Below are 18708 nucleotides of genomic sequence, written 5' to 3'. Positions count from 1 at the left end.
TCTAGATCGTTTATGAATATGTTGAATAGGACTGGTCCCAGTACAGACCCCTGCAGGACACTACTATTTACCTCTCTCCCTTCTGAAAACTGAGCATTTATTCCTACCATTTATTCCTATCTTTTAACCAGTTACCAATCCTTGAGAGGACCTTCCCTCTTATCCCATGACAGATTACTTTGCCTAAGACCCTTTGGTGAGGGACCTTGTCAAAGGCTTTCTGAAAATCTAAGTACACGATATCCACTGGATCCCCTTTGTCCACATGCTTGTTGACCCCCTCAAATAATTCTGGTAGATTGGGGAGGCATGACTTCCCTTTACAAAAGCCCTGTTGGCTGTTGACTCTTCCCCAACTAATTATGTTCATCTATGTGTCTGAGAATTTTGTTCTTTACTGTAGTTTCAACCAGTTTGCCTGGTACTGAAGTCAGGCTTACCGGCCTGTAATTGCCCTTTTTAAAAAATTGGCATCACATTTGCTATCCTCCAGTCATTTGGTACAGAAGCTGATTTAAATGATAGGTTATAGACTACAGTTTTGTTTTGTTTTTGTTATGGTAGGAGTCACCAGATGGCAGTTACATTGTAGTCCAAGTTTTTCTTATAGTGCATGCAAGTTTTTAGTCTTTGAAGCAATGGGGCATTGTATTTAGTTTATTGTTGTAGGGGAGCTGTGGCCAGCAGCAGGAGAATTTTCTCTCTGCCTTCATTGCTCCAGCTAGAGGTAAATCTTGAGACTGGTTGCTCCCTGGGAGTTGTTCATAGGTATTGGGCTGAGAAGATTTTTGAGAGAGAGGATTGCCTGCATGTTGTTTCTGACCGGCTCTGTTCCAGGGCTGGTGTATGTTTAAATAAAACAAGTTACATTAAGAATATACCAAGATTCAATGTCCTTGATCTCTCCTCCAATGGGAAGCCAACTTGGAAGGCTCTGAATACGTGTGGGTGTTCAGCAGGGAGACAACATTGGTTAGCAGTGACCTACTAATTCTGGAAGAGGGGCAACAATATCTTCTAGTCTATTCCTTCTGCAGATGTCTCTTTAAGAGGTTGCCACAGTGCCCAGTTTATAGTGAAATCTGTAGCTAAGAGGTTAGCACATCATGCTGCCAATTCCATTAATGACCTGGGTTTCTAAGTGAACACATTTGCATTATGTTAGCAATTCCCTATCAGGAAACCTATTATTCTGGTTTTCAGCCACAAGAGTTTAATTGACTTGAGTGAGCCATCACTTATTTGATGATCCAAGCCCTGAAGCATCCTCATTGGAGATATTTGGAATGTAAGCACTAGAGTGCTCATGCTCGGGATGAAGCACTCAAGTCAAGGCAGAGACAGAATTGTGTCACGCAGTTACCAGTAAATGCTGTATTAATCAGTTTAGCTCTTGCTCCTAGTGCTAATTAGCATTGTTTAATTTATGTTTGGAAAAAGAAAAGGAATACTTGTGGCACCTTAGAGACTAACAAATTTATTTGAGTATAAGCTGTAGCTCACAAAAGCTTATGCTCAAATAAATTTGTTAGTCTCTAAGGTGCCACAAGTACTCCTTTTCTTTTTGTGAATACAGACCAACACAGCTGCTATTCTGAAACCTGTCTTTATATTCGGAGTAGGTGCTGCCTGGCTTCCTGAGTTAGCTATCACTGTGTTTGTGGGGCTTTCATCTCTTGCAGCTAGTTAACAGTACTTAATATGGACAAAGCCCAGAGCAGTACAGCTGAAGGTCTTTGTTAAACTGGGAACTACTGACAGCACTGGCAGTAGATATTTTCATGCCCTGGGCACCCCAGCTCCTGAAACATCTCTAGGGAAGAGGCCAGCTGGGTCTGTTCTGATGCTGCTGAAAAGGTAATGCCCTTTAAGTAGAGTTGTCAGATGTCCGGTTTTCAACCGGAACACCCCGTCACTGTCTGGGCCGTTAAAAGTCCATTTGGCAGCACAGCGGGGTTGGCAAGCTTCCTGTGTGGCTCTGCCTGGCTCCCGGGAAGTGGCCGGCATGTCCGGCTCCTAGGCAGAGGGGCGGCCGGGGGGCTCCACATGATGCCCTAATCTGCAAGCGCCGCCCTGAGTGCCAGCTCCGCAGCTCCCATTGGCTGGGAACTGTGGCCAATGGGAGCTGCAGGGGCAGTGCCTGCAGGCAAGGGCAGCATGCGCAGAGTCCTCTGTCTTTCCCTCCACCTAGGAGCCAGAGGGACATGTCACTGCTTCCCGGGAGCCACCTGAGGTCAGTGCTGCCCAGAGCCTGCACCCTAAACCCCCTTCTGCACTCCAAACCCCTGCCCCAGCCCTGAGCCCCCTCCCACATCCAAACTCCCTCTCGGAGCCCACACCCCGTCCAGTACTCCAATCCCCTGCCCCAGCTTGGAGCCCCCTCCTATACCCCAAACCCCTCACCCCAGCCCCACCCCAGAGCCTACATCCCCAGCCAGAGTCCTCATCCCCTCCCACACCCCATGCCCCGGCCCAGTGAAAAAGAGCGAGTGAGCAAGGGTGGAGGAGAGCAAGTGATGGATGGAGTGAGTGGAGGGCAGGGTCTTAGAGAAGGGGCAGGGCAGGGGAGGAGTGTTGGAGAAGGGGCAGGGTAAGGGTGTTCGGTTTTCTGCAATTAGAAAGTTGGCAACCCTACCTTTAAGGGGCAGACAGCCTTCCTCCCCACCTCCAAAAACTGGGCTGGGGGCTGTGGGGCCAGAGTTACACTGGTGCAAGTGGTTTGGTATGCTAAAAGAAATTAGCTGCACATAAAGTCTTTGCCAAACCTTGGCCCTGACTGTGCAGATGAAACAATAGAAATCGCCTTCCTTTTGTTGGTAATTACACTTATTTTTCTTTTTCCCATGGGAATGGCAAAAGGCTCATTCCTGATCCTAGGTCCCAGCCAAATTTCAAGTCTGTGCTCCAAACCCAAGGACATTAGAGCTTCCTAATAAAATGATTTCAAGATATTTTTTAAACATGTGCAAAACAATTTATCTCTAATCTCATATCAGAAACAGCTGAACCATTTTTACTGAAATTTTTCTACAAATTTCAGCCTCAGCAGACACCCAGTATGGAAAACTTCATCCCAAACAGTTAACATTTTGCAAAGTCATATGCAACCGACACAGGATTTTATAATGGAAAGTGTAAGGCAACGTCAGGCAACTATCCACTCCATCTATAATAACACCTGGGATTATTACCGTGGAAAGAACTGTAAAAATCTCTCATTCTGCACCATTTCTGCTGTTAGCTTGTTGTTCACATCCCATCTCTGGGAGCCTAAAAATGAGCCTGAATTACAAAGCTGGGATCTGGCTTCCTCAAAGTTTTGGCTTGTTCACATGCAGGGGTTTGGTTTGGATGCTTCTTTAGCAGAAACATACTGTAGGTGTAACACTTCTGCTAGGTGGAATTGGCAGCAACAAGGGTAAGGTTTGACATCTAGGGGTTCCTCTTAACAATACAAGAAAGAGCCAGCTTGAGCCCCCCACCCAGTAATCTGGGAAAACTAAACCCCATCCCAGACGCCTCTAAGAGGCAATGCTTCCCACTGGCAAGCACTGAGTCTGTGTATAACAAAAGGAAACACATGTTAAAAGGGAAAGGGAACCCAGCATTTATTTGGAGAAACACCACAACTACGAATCAAAAGCAGGTAGCCATAAGCAAACACCTACCCCACAGTACATTGGGAGTGTCTTTTGCCTCAGTTCCCCACCTTGCAGTGTGAAAGTCTGATGAACAAATGTCCCTTTAACACGCTGCTGCCCTTTCCCTCTGCTGCATGCCACTCACAGTGGGTTGTCCTTAGTCAGCAAAGAACCAGAGTTCAGAGGTGGGGTCCCCTCCTACTCCTGAACAGGATGCCTCCACTGGCTTATTTCTGCTGGCGGATCGCTGTCGCTGCCATTGCCTCTGCTGCTTGTCGCTTGATGCCATGTTCTGAGGTTCTGCCATTTAGCCCAGCTCTTACGGATTTCACTGGGTAGCAGGGAACCTCTATGCTGCTGCGTCTTCATTGTCTTTCACTGCATCGCTGTGCTCATGCTAAGGCTGACATCGGTCATCTTGCTCCTGCTTAGTCCTGCTCATCAGCAAGTTCAGCTCTAGTAGTCACTGACCAGAAACAAGCATCTCCATTGAGACCCGTCACAACTGTCTCTATATACTGGAGAGGGCCAAGTGACATCTAGGACTCTTTGGAAAAACCTATCCCCACTCCTTTTTATCTTCAGAGGAATTTGGAATCTCTGCTCCCTGCTGAGCCAGTGAGGTTCATTTTACGGTGACCCCCTCAATCAGGACAGGCTAAGCACAGTTTTGCTGCCCTTTACGTGTATGGTAAGGATAACAATATTTCATTACCCCTGCCTAAAGTGAACTGTAACCCCAAAACAGCCAAAATAGATCACTTTGGCAAAGCAGCTCTATCTGCTGAGCACATAGGCAGAGTAAGTGTCTATATGCAAATATAGTCTGCTCCTGAAGTCTTTTCCCACGGTGCATCACTAGATGTCAGGGGAGAGCTCATTCAGATCCTGCTTACATTTGGTTAACTGGATATGTCAATTTATCTTAATTCAGATAAAAAGAAAAAAGTTTAAGCTAAAGCAATATTAGCCACTCTTACACTCAAATAAAGAGTATCTAAACATGGATTTGCACCAGATTAACAGTTTAAAAACTGATTTAAATTGAACTGCTACAATTTTCATGGTTAGTCAAGGCCTAAGACTTGATTTCTTCTTCTTTTGTTATGTGTTACTTACATATGCTATTCCTGATCATAGCATTAGCCCTGAGCTCAGGGACAAACCACACTGGTTTCATGTTCCACTTGTAATCACTTCCTGTATCTTATGTACTAGTGCAGTTCTGATGGGGCTGGGTTTCTATTTGTGTTATGTTTTGTCCAACTCTTTGTAAATCAAACCACAGTTCTGTGGCCTTAAGCATGTTGTTGATGCTTCTCTAAAGCAGTTCTAGGGAATTTGAAATTCCCAGAAATGTTGCTCTGAAAGCACCGGACAAAAAAGTTAGCTTCTGCAGACTGGTGAGTTTATGGAGAGAGCACGATGGAGTGTGTGTGTTTTGCAGTATGTCTTCTCGGACTTGGGTCTGGGACTTTTGCTCCTAAATCGCTTAAGTGTTTTCGGAAATGCCACACAAAGGGTCACCATTTGTGGAGAGCAAGACTAAGGCTGCGGTTGTCAAAAGAGCCCATGAGAGTTAGGGGCCCAGTTCCATGGAAAGTCAGTGGGAGTTGTGTACCCAGGGTTTTTTTGAATACCCCAGCCGATGTAAATGTGAACCATGTCAGTTCGTGACCAGACAGACTCTCAGCTGGAGTTAGTGAACGCTCCCACACAACAAGGGGTGTTTGATTTTGCAACGTATTTTTCCCCAATTTTGACATGCAACGGAAAAGGTCTCCTTGAGAAACCAGTCAAACTCATCCCAAGCCGCAGTCCCTGATTATGTGACACATCCTGTGGTAGCTTTTCAGCAAATCCCCCTAGGTGGCTACATAAATAACTTGCATATTTCTTTAGAAAAGGCTGCTGCTATGTTACCCACCAGAACTGAGACAGATAATACTGTTCGGCTCCTGGAGCTCATCTGTTTCACTCGACCCTTTCGGTGTATTTGAAGAATTCCAAAGCACTTTAACAAAATGCTTCACTCATATCTTGGTTTCATTCATTTTCCACAGTGTGATCGAGAGCAAAACAGCAAGCCAACCAACCAACTTCCAGAAACCCACTCTAGCAACTCCCGGCTCAGCTCTGCCTCCAAATGGATTGAGTCAAAACAAATGTAGGATGGGACATGTACTTCAACAGCATGTCCCCTCTTACTGTCCATTCTCTGGTAGGGTCTCCACTGCAAAGTTCTGTCAGCATGGCTATTAGCTGGAGATGTGAAAAATTCTCATTCCTCGGTGACGTAGCTCTGCCAGCACAACCCTGGGATAGACACGGCTCTGCTGACACATACGTGCTTCTGTCAGGTTAGCTAGTGTCATCTGAGGAGATAGTGTTACTGTGTCTGCAGAAGAACTGCTTCTATCAGAACAGACAGCATCTACGGTAGGGGGCTGTGCTGCCATAGCGATGGCGATATGTGCTCTGTATTGTAGACATAGCCTTAGCTCTTCACAGAGCTCTTCCAATCCACACGCCCGCTGCTTGTTCCCCTATCCCTGCCTCTCCCTCAGGGCCTTCCTGCGGCTCGTATTTTTTTCAGATGATTGCAGCCTGCCCCAATGGAACTTTCCAAGATCAGCTTCCTATTCACCTCTCACCTCACGGATGCTTCTGTTCCCAACAATCCTTCCCTTCTGTCAAAGGGCCAACATGCAGAATAAACAGCAGCAGAGAGGAAAAGTCACCCACTCCACGATCATCCCATTATAGTTAGGGATGGGCCAAAATCCCACATCCCACGCCTCCAGCTGTGAGTTATCTGGATCTGGGTATTGCAGCCTGAGTCCATCTCTAGCCATAGTGGTGTTCGGTGGGGGAATCAATGCCAGCCATAATCAAAGGCAGTGAGTGGCAGGACTGAAATAGTTGCTCAAGTGACTGTCCCAAATGCTGCGACTGACCCGCTCCATAGCAACCATGCATCTCCTGCTCGCACTGGGACACCTATAGTTCATCTGTCCTTTTTCTGAAATCCAAGATCAAGACTGGTTTTGTGCCACCTTGCGGAAACAGATCCCCCAATCTTGTCAACTAACCTTGGAAGAATTCGTCCACCTCATTGTTTACCTTCTCTCCTTAGCAATGCAATCTTCAAGCCCTGAATGCGTTAGTCACCTTGCTGGCAACCACAAAGAGCAGGCCAGCAACGAGGAATCAGTGCAGCCCATCTTTTTAGCTGTGGATGCTAGTTTTGCCCATTTGTCGAGATCATCACTGCTGCTTTCCTGCAATCAAAGGCTGCCTGTCGCAGCTTCCCCAGCCTACACAGCAAACAAGTCATCATGGTGTGACCATTTTCCTCCACCCCCCACGCTCCTGCCAACACTTGGATATGCAGCCTGTGGCTTCCATTCACTTCCTACCAGGTTGCAACAGTATGTGTGTGTGCGCGCACACACACACACACACACACACACAACTAGTCCCCTGCAACCCACCTATGAACCAGTGCACACAGTCATCCATGTGTAATGCAGAAATACACACTCGCACACATATGCACACATATACAAATGCTCAAAACCTCTGACACACATACATACACGTACACACAGCAGAGCTCTGTGAGTAATGGGGGAATGGCAAAATCAGTTGGAAATTTTATTCTGGAAATATAGTGGAACCCTTTAAATACATTAAAATATTAGGAATACTTGTGGGACCTTAAAGACTAACACATTTATTTGAGCATAAGCTTTTGTGAGCTACAGCTCACTTCATCGGATGCATTCGGTGGAAAATACAGTAGGGAGATTTATGAACATGAAACAATGGGTGTTACCGTACATACTGTAACGAGAGTGATCAGGTAAGGTGAGCTATTACCAGCAGGAGAACGGGGGGGGGGAACCTTTTGTAGTGATAATCAAGGTGGGCCATTCCCCACAAAGATGGACTACAAGCTGTCGGGAACAGTATCCCCGATAATGTCATGGCAAACCTGGTGGCTGGACTTTGTCCTCACCCCAACTGTTTCACATTTGGGGACAATGTAAACCTTCAAATCAGCAGCACTGCTATGCGTACCCGCATGGCCCCACAGTATGCCAATATTTTTATGGCTGACTTAGAACAACGCTTCTTCAGCTCTCGTCCCCTAACGACCCTACTCTACTTGCGCTATATTGATGACATCTTCATCATCTGGACCCATGGAAAAGAAGCCCTTGAGGAATTCCACCATGATTTCAACAATTTCCATTCCACCATCAACCTCAGCCTGGACCAGTCCACACAAGAGATCCACTTCCTGGACACTACGGTGCTAATAAGCGATGGTCACATTAACACCACCCTATACCAGAAACCTACTGACCGCTATGCCTACCTACATGCCTCCAGCTTTCATCCAGACCACACCACTTGATCCATTGTCTACAGCCAAGCTCTACGATACAACCGCATTTGCTCCAACCCCTCAGACAGACAAACACCTACAAGATCTCTATCAAGCATTCTTACAACTACAATACCCACCTGCGGAAGTGAAGAAACAGATTGACAGAGCCAGAAGAGTACCCAGAAGTCACCTACTACAGGACAGGCCCAACCAAGAAAATAACAGAACACCACTAGCCATCACCTTTAGCCCCCAACTAAAACCTCTCCAATGCATCATCAAGGATCTAGAACCTATCCTGAAGGACGACCCATCACTCTCACAGATCTTGGGAGACAGGCCAGTCCTTGCTTACAGACAGCCCCCCAACCTGAAGCAAATACTCACCAGCAACTACACACCACACAACAGAACCACTAATCCAGGAACCTATCCTTGCAGCAAAGCCCGTTGCCAACTGTGTCCACATATCTATTTAGGGGACACCATCATAGGGCTTAATCACATCACACTATCAGAGGCTCGTTCACCTGCACATCTACCAATGTGATATATGCCATCGTGTGCCAGCAATGCCCCTCTGCCATGTACATTGGTCAAACTGGACAGTCTCTACATAAAAGAATAAATGGACACAAATCAGACGTCAAGAATTCTAACATTCAAAAACCAGTTGGAGAACACTTTAATCTCTGTGGTCACTCGATTACAGACCTAAAAGTGGCAATTCTTCAACAAAAAAACTTCAAAAACAGACTCCAACGAGAGACTGCTGAATTGGAATTAATTTGCAAACTGGATACAATTAATTTAGGCTTGAATAAAGACTGGGAGTGGATGGGTCATTACACAAAGTAAAACTATTTCCCCATGTTTATCCCCCCCACTCCCACCCCCCACTGTTCCTCAGACTTTCTTGTCAACTGCTGGAAATGGCCCACCTTGATTATCACTACAAAAGGTTTTTTTTCTCTCCTGCTGGTAATAGCTCACCTTGCCTGATCACTCTTGTTACAGTGTGTATGGTAACACTCATTGTTTCATGTTCTCTGTGTATATAAATCTCCCCACTGTATTTTCCACTGAATGCATCCGATGAGGTGAGCTGTAGCTCATGAAAGCTTATGCTCAAATAAATGTGTTCGTCTCTAAGGTGCCACAAGTCCTCCTTTTCTTTTTGCGAATACAGACTAACACGGCTGCTACTCTGAAACCTTAAAATATTAGGTTTTAAAATATTTAAAATAAAATATGTCATTAAAATATTACTCCGTCTGTTTGCTCAAACATAGGCATTAAGGTGCATGCAGTTCCAGGCATGCACACACATGCAGAGCTAGGTGTGCACAAACACACGGGTGTGCAAATACACACAGACACATTCTAGGCCGGGACAGGCAAAGCTTAGTGGATATAAAAGGAATGTAGCTGCCTCTTCATCCCAACCTTGAACTCTACCTGACCCCAAAGTTTTACTGAGCAGCAGAAGTGTTCTTCTAACGCCCCTTTATTTTCCATTTCCATGTACAGTGGGCCCAATCCTGTTCCCACTGCAGTTCTTGCTGTTGATTTCAGTGGCGGCAGGGTTGGGCTGTGTACCTTCACAAGAATGGGCGGACTCCACCTTTCTAATGCTGGCTCACAAGAGAACTGTTTGGGAAAGCCAAGCTCATTGTGGGTGCATGGCAGGTGAAGTCTTGTTGCGGTGGTTGGAAAGTGGATGAGGAATGACTCCAGGTGTATGAATCTGTTCTTGTGAGTATCCCTTGTGGGAATTAGCTCTGTGAAGAGAGACACCCAGTGGAGCTGCGGCTGTAGCTAGCTTGGAACAGGAGCACAGAGCAGGGCAGTTCTGATAGGGGGTGATGGCAGACTTGTGCTTTGTTCTGTAGTTCCTAGTGAATTTATATCTCCAGAGCTCTGAAACCAGCAGTAAAGAGGAACAATGGTCCAGGGAGAAGAAAGAAGGATGGTCCAATGGTTAGCTTGCTGGCCTGTGACTCAGGGTTCATGTCCCTGTTTCTACCACATACTCTCTGTGTGACCTTGGGTAAGTCACTTTGTCTGTCTGTGCCCCAGGTCCCATCTGTATAATGGGGTGATAGCCCTGCCCCGCCACATAGGGGAATGTGAGGTTAGATACAGTAAAGACTGAGATGCCCAGGTACTGTGGTGATGAGGGCTGTATATATACTAATAGATAGATCTACTGAACAGTGCAGCACTGGCAATGTTAGAGAAAGCTTCCCCTCCATGCAGGCCATGAAGGGACCATCTCTAGGAGTTTGTTCTCCTTGCTGTTCTGTCAAGGGCTTCTGTATTGAAATGGCAATAAGGGGGCCAGTTCACCCCAGTTGCAGGCATGGCTTTGTGAGGTGTTGTGGATATCCACTTGCTGACAAAAGCTTTGAGGTCACCAGCCAGCTGCTGAGAGCACTGCTAGCTAGGATCACTCTGTTACCTAGAGATGAAAGGCTCCATATCCCATTACCAGTGCTCCTGGGGCATCCAGTCCCTTAAGGTAATGGGGCTCTAACTGAGGGAGTGGGTGTTGTACATGATTAGTGCATTTATGGCTATTTACACAGTGACTGCTGACCTTTACCAGGATACACAGAAGCAATGAGTCTGTAGACTCCCCAGGCAGGGCTGGGAAAGCATTCATGTCTGGTGACATCTGCAGATCAAGCCAATGTATCCTGTTGTGGACTCAAGCGCCCTGGTGGAAAGCTTCTATCTAAGGTACATCTGTGACCCCCATTAGTGCAGTATCTGGAGCACCTCACGCTCATTAATGGATTTATCTTCACAAAACCCCTGGGAGATAAGGCAGGGCTATCATCCCCATTGTAGGCACAAAGCCACCAAAGATGGTGTCTAAGGTCACATGGAAAATTGAACCCAGGACTTCCAAATCCTAGGCTAGTGCCCTAACCACTGGACAGTGCTTCCTTTTCTTCCCCTCTGTAAGTGCAGGCAAGACCACCCCATCACCCACCCCCATGGAGCTGCCCACGCTCCCAGACTGTTTGTAACAGGATTTTTTATAAATCTAGTAGTGAAAATGACTCTTAGCCAAAGTGCTGGGAATGCCTGCTGTGGTAAACGCTGGCCCAAGCTAAGGAGAGATGGCTGTGTGTGCACAAGGGCCAGTCGTATTTGGACAGAAGATTGATTAAGGATGTTATGAGAAGTTCTGTTAAGGTGGGGATGGGAGTTGTCTATGTTTACCTGTGTCTAACAGGGTATTTTCTCCCCCTACACGAGGCAATGCAGTCAGCACCCTGTTCATTCCTCACAGTAAGAAGTAATGGCGGTACACAGTCACCTTAAAGTTTCCACTGAGGGGTGTAGACAGCTCAGGGCTAGACTATTCTAACTACTATGGGCTTGAATTTGTGCCTTGAGTATTGCAGCTGAACATTAGTTTATATTAGCAATGGACCCTTTCCACAAAGTACAGATTCCAGTCTAGAGCCAAATGAGGACTTTTTGATAAGCATTTTCAGTTCAGCCTGTTATAGAGAGAGAGGAGGCTTGAGCTCAATATCTGGATCCAAACTTCATATAGCTATAATGAGCAGAACCGGACATCGCCAGACAAAGAAGTTTGAATGTCAGATCCTAATCAGAGTTTTCCCAAAGACCCCGGGGTGTTTGGATTCGTATCATTATAAAGATAGCTTGGAGCTACAAACTTTGATCTGAAACCCCAGAACCAGATCCATTTTTGGCTCAGGACCAGGAAAAGGAGAAGCCATGAATTTCAGGCTAGGATCTAGATTTCAAAAGTTTGTGGGGTTCTAGCTTTGTGGGTTTGAATCTTGCTAACATCTCTAGTTTCTGTGAATTCCAAGCCTTCCAAAAGCTGATGCATATTACAACAAAATAAGGAGACATGCCCTTTGCTGGACAAGTAGTGAGGTATAATTGTCAGGGGAACCCGCTAACCTGTCCTGCTCGCTGCCTCTAGGCTGCAGTGAGAAGAGCCAGCAGTGAGTGGGAAGAAAAGGAACATGTCCAAAATGTCATTACAGAAAAGTCCCCTTTAGATAGGGCAGCAGGTGCTCCACTGCCCTGCATGAGCCTTAAACTAACATGTCCTCTTCTAAGAACCGTTTCTGAAGCACACTCTATTTTTCTGCCTTGTGTGCAGCTATAATTACTCTGCCCATCCCCATGTGACTAGTGATGATGGGTTTTCCCGCAAACAGCTGTAGGTTCACAACCATGCTCCTATTTAAAGTACCCCTAGGAACTTTTGCTTACTTCACAATTGAGCTCCCAATTAGAGTAAATTTATAGGCCCAGTTATCACAACAGGGGATTGTAGCCTGATCCTCCTGAATCCAAGAATAGGCTCCATGACAGTTGCCCAAGCAAGCCAAGACCCTTGAAAATGAAGCTCCCTTTCTAAAAATGTCTACTCTGTTGGGGGAAGCTGGGTTACTCTGCCAGCAAATAGCCCCTGCTGGGAGACCAGGCCATTTACAAGACACCTCCCGGCCTCTTTTCTGATGACTGGGGTGAGAAGCCAAGCCCTGAGCTTCCGCTTTTATGTGCACTGTGGGCTGTGAGAGGCCACCTAGTAGGGATCTGCACTCCAGCAGGGAATCTGGCCAAGGTAACCCATTGATTCCCCCAGAAGAGAGCCTGGAAATTGGGCTGGGAGCGACATTCTCTGAGGTCGTTGTCAGGTGGGGTGTGAGAGTGAGGCCTGTGGACTCTGCTGTAGCTCTGGTGCTAATGGAGGAGTCGGGCTACACGAGGACCTCCTCATCCTTTGGTTTTCTGCTCTGGTGGGTGTGTGTATGAGGGAGAGGGCATCCTTGAGGCCCCCCTGCATCCAAGCATGGTGATGTAGAGCCTCCTCCTTCAGAGCCAAAGCGGCAGGCAGCAGCAGCTTTGGCTTCTGTTCCTGAACTCTGGTCTCCTTTTGTAACCTGCGAGGCTCCCAGTTACCATGGTGATGGGTACGGGGTCAGTGCTTCGAGTAATAGTCGGGCACGAGCACTAAGGTAGGGACGTGGGCTCCCAGAAGGTCAGCAGGAAAAGGGCAGGTGGATTGTCTAGCCTGTCATCTGTGGTGGGAGGGGACAGGGTGGGTTACTCAGAAAGCAAGCGACTGAAGGGAAATAAGAAGTGGCTTGTCGCAGGGCGAGCTGTCCTTTTACGAGGGTCGGGGCTCAGCTGCACCTTTGCCATGGTTAGCTTATTTCCCCGGGTGGAGGGTGTGAGTGTTGAGGTCATCTGACTAAACCAGGCTGGGTGGGGGGTGGGATTGAGAGAACAGAGGGGGAATCCCTGACCTGACCTATATAAAGAGCGGGAGGACAGGTGGGGAGCTGGGAAGAAGCAGGGCAGGTAGAGACTGTGGCATCAGATAGATCAGTTCTGACTGTCAGAAGGCAGCAAGCAGGGGGCATAAAAACCAGAGCTGTATCTGGGCTTGGTGCCTGATTCTCCCCTCTAATAGGAATCCTAGTTCATAAATTGTACAGGACGTAAATCATCTGAAAAATCCACACTGTGAAGCTGGCTAGGAGGCTGGTGTGAGAAGGGTCAGACCTGCATGTTGGGAGGGGAACCCAGGCTTTCATTTCTCCTACAGTATCTACACTGCCATGCTGCCTTATCCTATGTGCTAAAATTCCATCGGCTTCTTGGTTCAAGTTAATTCCTTTTTAGAAAACAACGAAACCCTAGGAGCTTGGATTCATGCAGCACCTTTCGTTTTGCAAATCAGTGCCCGGCCTGTGAGTTTGTTTAAGCTAAGCAACAATTAATAGTGAGAACAAACATTTCCTTGGCTTACAGGCAGCTTGTAGCCCTTCCAGCACACTCCCTTCCCCAGATTAACTAGGATTTAGTAGGTGTAAATTCTGTTTATATTAAGGTAATTCCATAGAAACCAGCGCATACCATTGTCCCTATTCTTATCTCTGAATTCCATGAACAAGCAATCTCGGCAGCTCAGCTCAGGGCGACAGTTCCTGCTTTTTCAATAGACCTAATATTCCAGAGACAAGTGAGTACGGAGGTGACAGTGACAGAATAATAAAGACACTGTCCACGTAACAAAGTCAAAGGCAGTCTCTGTAGAAGGGGGAAACTGCAAGCCATTAGTGACAGCTTTTGGGTTGGCCAGTCTCTTCATCCCCTAGGTAGAAGTTGCTCCAGTACATCTATTGTGTGTCCTCATGTGGGCTCTCACTGGAGTGTATCCAAGTCTGGGGCACGAGGTGGGGGGAGGGGAAGATTCCCACTGACTGCAGTGGGCGTTGCATTGGGCCTTGTGTACTGCAGCGGAGAGGAAAATTGTAATGGGAGAATGGGCATGGATGGTGGTACTCTGAGCATCCCTGGGTGAACAGCATACAGGGCAGACTGTGTGTATTTGATGTCCTGGCCAATAGCTTTTCTGGGGTGTCACCAGTCAATCCTGTACGAAGCAGAGGTAGGCCTGGATCTGAATTCCAAATTGGATCCCATCCTCTGAATTTCAGACAGGAGAGTCAGGTTCAAATCTTAAGCTCCCTAAAATGCTGGTTCTGGGGTGGATCCAAAACCAGAAGGGATGGGAATGCGGGGGTGGCACTCTTCCAGCTCCAGGTTCAGAAGTGGCTCCAGATGTTGAAAATCTCGTGAGAACAGCTGGTCTTGTGAGATTTCTGCTGCTCAAGATGTTAAAATCTCATAATCTCTCTGGCTCCTTGATGACCGCTCCAGAGGTTCCAAGGGCCATCCAGACTAAGCCTGAGCTCTATATCTGGTTCAGCTCAAAGCTGGAGTCTAGATTTGATCTGGATCTTCCTGGACATGGCAGGTTCTGAATTCTGCCCGTACGCTCATCATGCAGCATGTCTAGCTTTCTGATCTGCTCCAGTGATGATCTTGATTGTTAAATCTATCACTGGGGTAATCGTAGCCAGATGCCCACACCTTGATTCCTCTCTCTTGCAGCATGTGACTTCTACAACTAGATTGTCTAGCCCCGTCTTCCCTCTGGCGCCCCAAGGGCACTGAATCACACTAAAGAGGATGGAGCCAACCCTCTCCATACCTCAGCACAGATGGGTATAGCTGGCCGCTGGCAGGAGGGCTGGGCTGCACTGTCCTTAGGATAATGCAGATTACACCTATCCCCTTGCATGTTGGTGAGCCTAGTGGCACGTTCTGCCAGCAGCACCCACTGGGACACTGGCTTCACGCCAGGCCACGGACATGTGCCCTATGTGATCCTGTACATCAGTGCAAAGTGGGCACCAAGCGAACCCAGCAAGGCTAGCTTGGGCGAGGCCTGTGGTGGTTTTAGAGACAAGGGTTCACTCCTGGGCTGGACGCTAACCGAGGTGTGTGTTTTGTTTTGCAGGTGGTGCGGGGGACCGAGAAAAGATGCCTGTCAATCATGAAGCCTTCCTGCTCATGGCTAATTCCCAGAACGAGATGGAAGATTGGGTGAAAGCCATCCGGCGGGTCATATGGGCTCCCTTTGGTGGAGGTATTGCACATAGCTCACATGCACATAAATTAAAACTGTTGCCTCAAGGTAAAACATATTCTTGTGATACTAGGGTACATGTAGCACTGTAAAATCGCTGCAATGCCTAGCTAAACTCTCCTCTTCCTGAAGCTTTGTAAAGCGCAATTTGGGGGTGGGGGTGAACGCACATTTCTCCTCCTCGGCAGTATGTAAAACTGCCCCCACCAAAGAAGCTGATTGGTGGAAGAAATAACATTGTATTATTATTATTTTAACTCATTGTTTACAGCTATTTTTATTCCTTAGTCCCTGACTCCGCCTCCTGTTTCCTTTTTTTGCTGAGAAGGAGGGTGTCCAGTCACCTCCATTCTCCACCACTGGGCCAGATGCCCATTTCCAAACTCTCAGGACATCTGAAAGGCAGGGTCACTTCCACTTGACAAAGATAGGGCCCGATCCTGCAGTCTGCGTGCAAGTGAAACTCCCATTGACTTCAGTGGGTGTCTTTGTCTATGTAAGAACTGCAGGGTCAGACCCAGGACCCACCTGAGAGGGTAATCAGTGTTGCCGACTCCTGTGATTTTTATCTCCAGTCTCACGATTTTGATGTTTTACCTAAATCCCCTGCTCCTGGAGCCCTGTGATTACACAAGACTTTTTAATGCTGAGATTAAGTTTCTGGCCGTCCTGGCTGTGGGGAAAAGCTTGAGAACGTGACCCCTGTCTAGCCAGAAGGCTCAGTCATCCCAAGGCCAATACAAAACCCAACTTTTTTTTAATCTCATGATTTTTATGCCTATCTGCTGAATTTGGCGGGGACTGACTCATGATTTGGAATGCCCAGATTCGGCTGTATTGAGGAATGTCGGGAGGCAGCGGTAGTCTCACAGTAATGTCTCCCTTCCTCTGAGGCCCTGCCTACCCTAGGCAGAAGCATCCAGATCCTCAAGGGTATTTAGGTGCCTAACTTCCATCACCATCAATGGGACTTAGGCACCTAAATACCTCTGACAAGCTAGGCCAAAGGCCTTGCTGCCTATCTGACTGTGGTCTTTGCTTGCGGTATCTGTACAGTGCTTTGTAAAACCCCTGGGATAGCTTTTGTACCATGGGCATAAGTGTCCATCGCAATATCTAGGACAAGGCCTCTGCCCCAGTTTGGTTGGATGTAATTTAATCTGCAGCGGGGTCCCCACAAGCAAGAGGATGCACTGATTCAGTTGCTCCTCCTAAGCCCAGTACGCAGTGCCATGCCCACATTTTCAGTTTACCCCAAAGATGCTTCCTCCAGGGGTGTCAGGAATCCCAAAATGCATCGGTGCAACCACAGCTAGAGATTGTGCTTTTGATGGAGCCTTCGTAGGTCTGTTAGAGACCACTTTAGCGGGCCCACACAGCAAACACTGCAAGGAAAACTGAGACAAGCAGCAGTTCAGTGCAGGAGATGTCTCTGTGACAGTGTCCTCCTCCAGGGCAGATGGCGTCAGTTTTCCTGCTGTCGTGTGTTTGGGTATTTTTATTGTCAACATGACCAAGGACTTATGACTCTCTTGAAGTAATGTTAGGCTGACTTCTACAGTTAAGGGTAAATCCACTGGCTCTGGACTCAGCATTGCCAACCCTAAGGAATCCAAAAATCTGCATTTAGGCCCAAAAAGCTCAAAATTGACTTCAAAATCAAGAGGTTTTTTAAATACATTTTTGGGTATTTTTGCTTGGCTTTCTGGTTTCTGAGCCTCTGAGGTGCACGCAAGCTTCCAAGCTTTTCTCTGCAACCATGAGGGCTAGAAACTTGTAGGGGGGGTTTAAGAATTAAATCTGATGCTCTCCCATAATCCCATGACTCCAGGAGCTGGAGATTTAGGGGAAAAACAGCTATAATCAGACTGAGAATAAATCATGAGAGGTGGCAACGCTGTAGACTAGGAGCAGGATAATAAAGAAGGAAAGGCAGTGTGGTTCCTCTGTCACTGTTTTCAGACACACTGGGCCCAACCCAGCTACCAGGGATGTCAGTGAGAGCTAGATTAGGCCCTGTAATAATATTAATATCTAGCTCTCATCATCAGTAGATCTCAAAGTATGTTACAAAGGAGGTCAGTATCCCTATCTTATTGTATAGATGAGGAAATGGAGGCACAGAGCAGGGAAGTGGCTTGCTCAAGGTTACCCAATAGGCCAACAGCAGAGCCAAGACTAGAACCCAGGACTCCTGAGCCCCATTGCACTGCCCTATTCACTAGGTCAGAGAGCCATTACAATGTAATTGCCAAGCAGTTGGGAAAAAAAATTCTGGTCATTTCACTTCAGCTCATTGACCAGTATTAATTGTAAATAATGCCTAACCCCATTCTGGCTATCATACCTGCCTGTTTTATCTATGTCTCTTTTCCTTTCCCTAGTATTTATAGCATGCCAATCACCAGGAGATCTAGTTGCTACATTCATTTCTGAAGTATTTATCAGGTTTTGAGGAAATGACCAAATTCACACACACCCCTTTGCCTGGAATCAGAGCAGGGCTCTTTGTATGTGGTATTTCAGCCTAGCTCACGGCATGGGAAGGCTGTAAACAAAGCTGGTCTCTTTGTGTTTTAACCGAATAATTTTAACTCCAAGTCTTATCTGTCGACACGTTTTAATATTTGAAACTAGGGAGGAAAAAATCAGGCTTTATTATTATTATTATGTAAATATCCAGCCCTGGAGAAGGTTGATAGGATGTGAAAATGAATTATGCCAAGATAAAAGGGGCGGCTTAGCCACATGCTTTCATCTTTGTGGATGTATTGAAGAAAGTCCTCAATCAAAGAGGATGGGGGACATGTCGGTGCGGGCACACGAACCGGCACAGCCTTTCAAAAAAGAATCTGAAAACACCCCAAAGCTGCTGAGAATCCCACCTCATTAATTGGAGACCGGTGCAGACTTAAATGCCACACAGAGTTTATGCTTTGAAACAACTTTTAAATTCGGCCTTAAAATAAAATCCGTGGGCTCCTGAGCCTGTTGGAGAAGGCTGGCTTGTTTAGGGCCTATGTGGTTTCTAACAGGTTCCCCTGTGCCTAGTCAGTTGCAGCCAGAACAGAGGTTTTTGGGAGCTCAGCTTTAGAAAGGAGCTGTGTGCATTGGGATTGTTTGTGGCTGGTTTTTATTTTAAAGAGCAGACATTTAAAATGAATGGATAC

At 46.9% G+C, this 18708-nt stretch overlaps 1 protein-coding gene across 6 annotated transcripts in view; it reads left to right on the top strand.

Moving 5' to 3' along the window:
• ARHGAP22 (Rho GTPase activating protein 22) overlaps positions 1-18708 on the top strand; it is a 238422-nt gene that overhangs the window by 164945 nt on the left and 54769 nt on the right. For 5 of the 6 annotated variants that reach the window (XM_048859114.2, XM_048859119.2, XM_048859118.2 and 2 more), the window contains one exon: positions 15410-15586. In XM_048859114.2, coding sequence (XP_048715071.2) covers positions 15410-15586 — 177 coding nt within the window. The remainder of the gene's footprint in view (positions 1-15409; positions 15587-18708) is intronic. The other variant, XM_048859115.2, reaches the window with a different exon arrangement.

Source organism: Caretta caretta, chromosome 7, assembly GCF_965140235.1.
Source record: "Caretta caretta isolate rCarCar2 chromosome 7, rCarCar1.hap1, whole genome shotgun sequence".
NCBI classification, from domain to species: Eukaryota; Metazoa; Chordata; order Testudines; family Cheloniidae; genus Caretta; species Caretta caretta.
The sequence above is the reverse complement of the archived record's forward strand: the minus strand, read 5'-3'. Positions and strand labels throughout refer to the sequence as shown.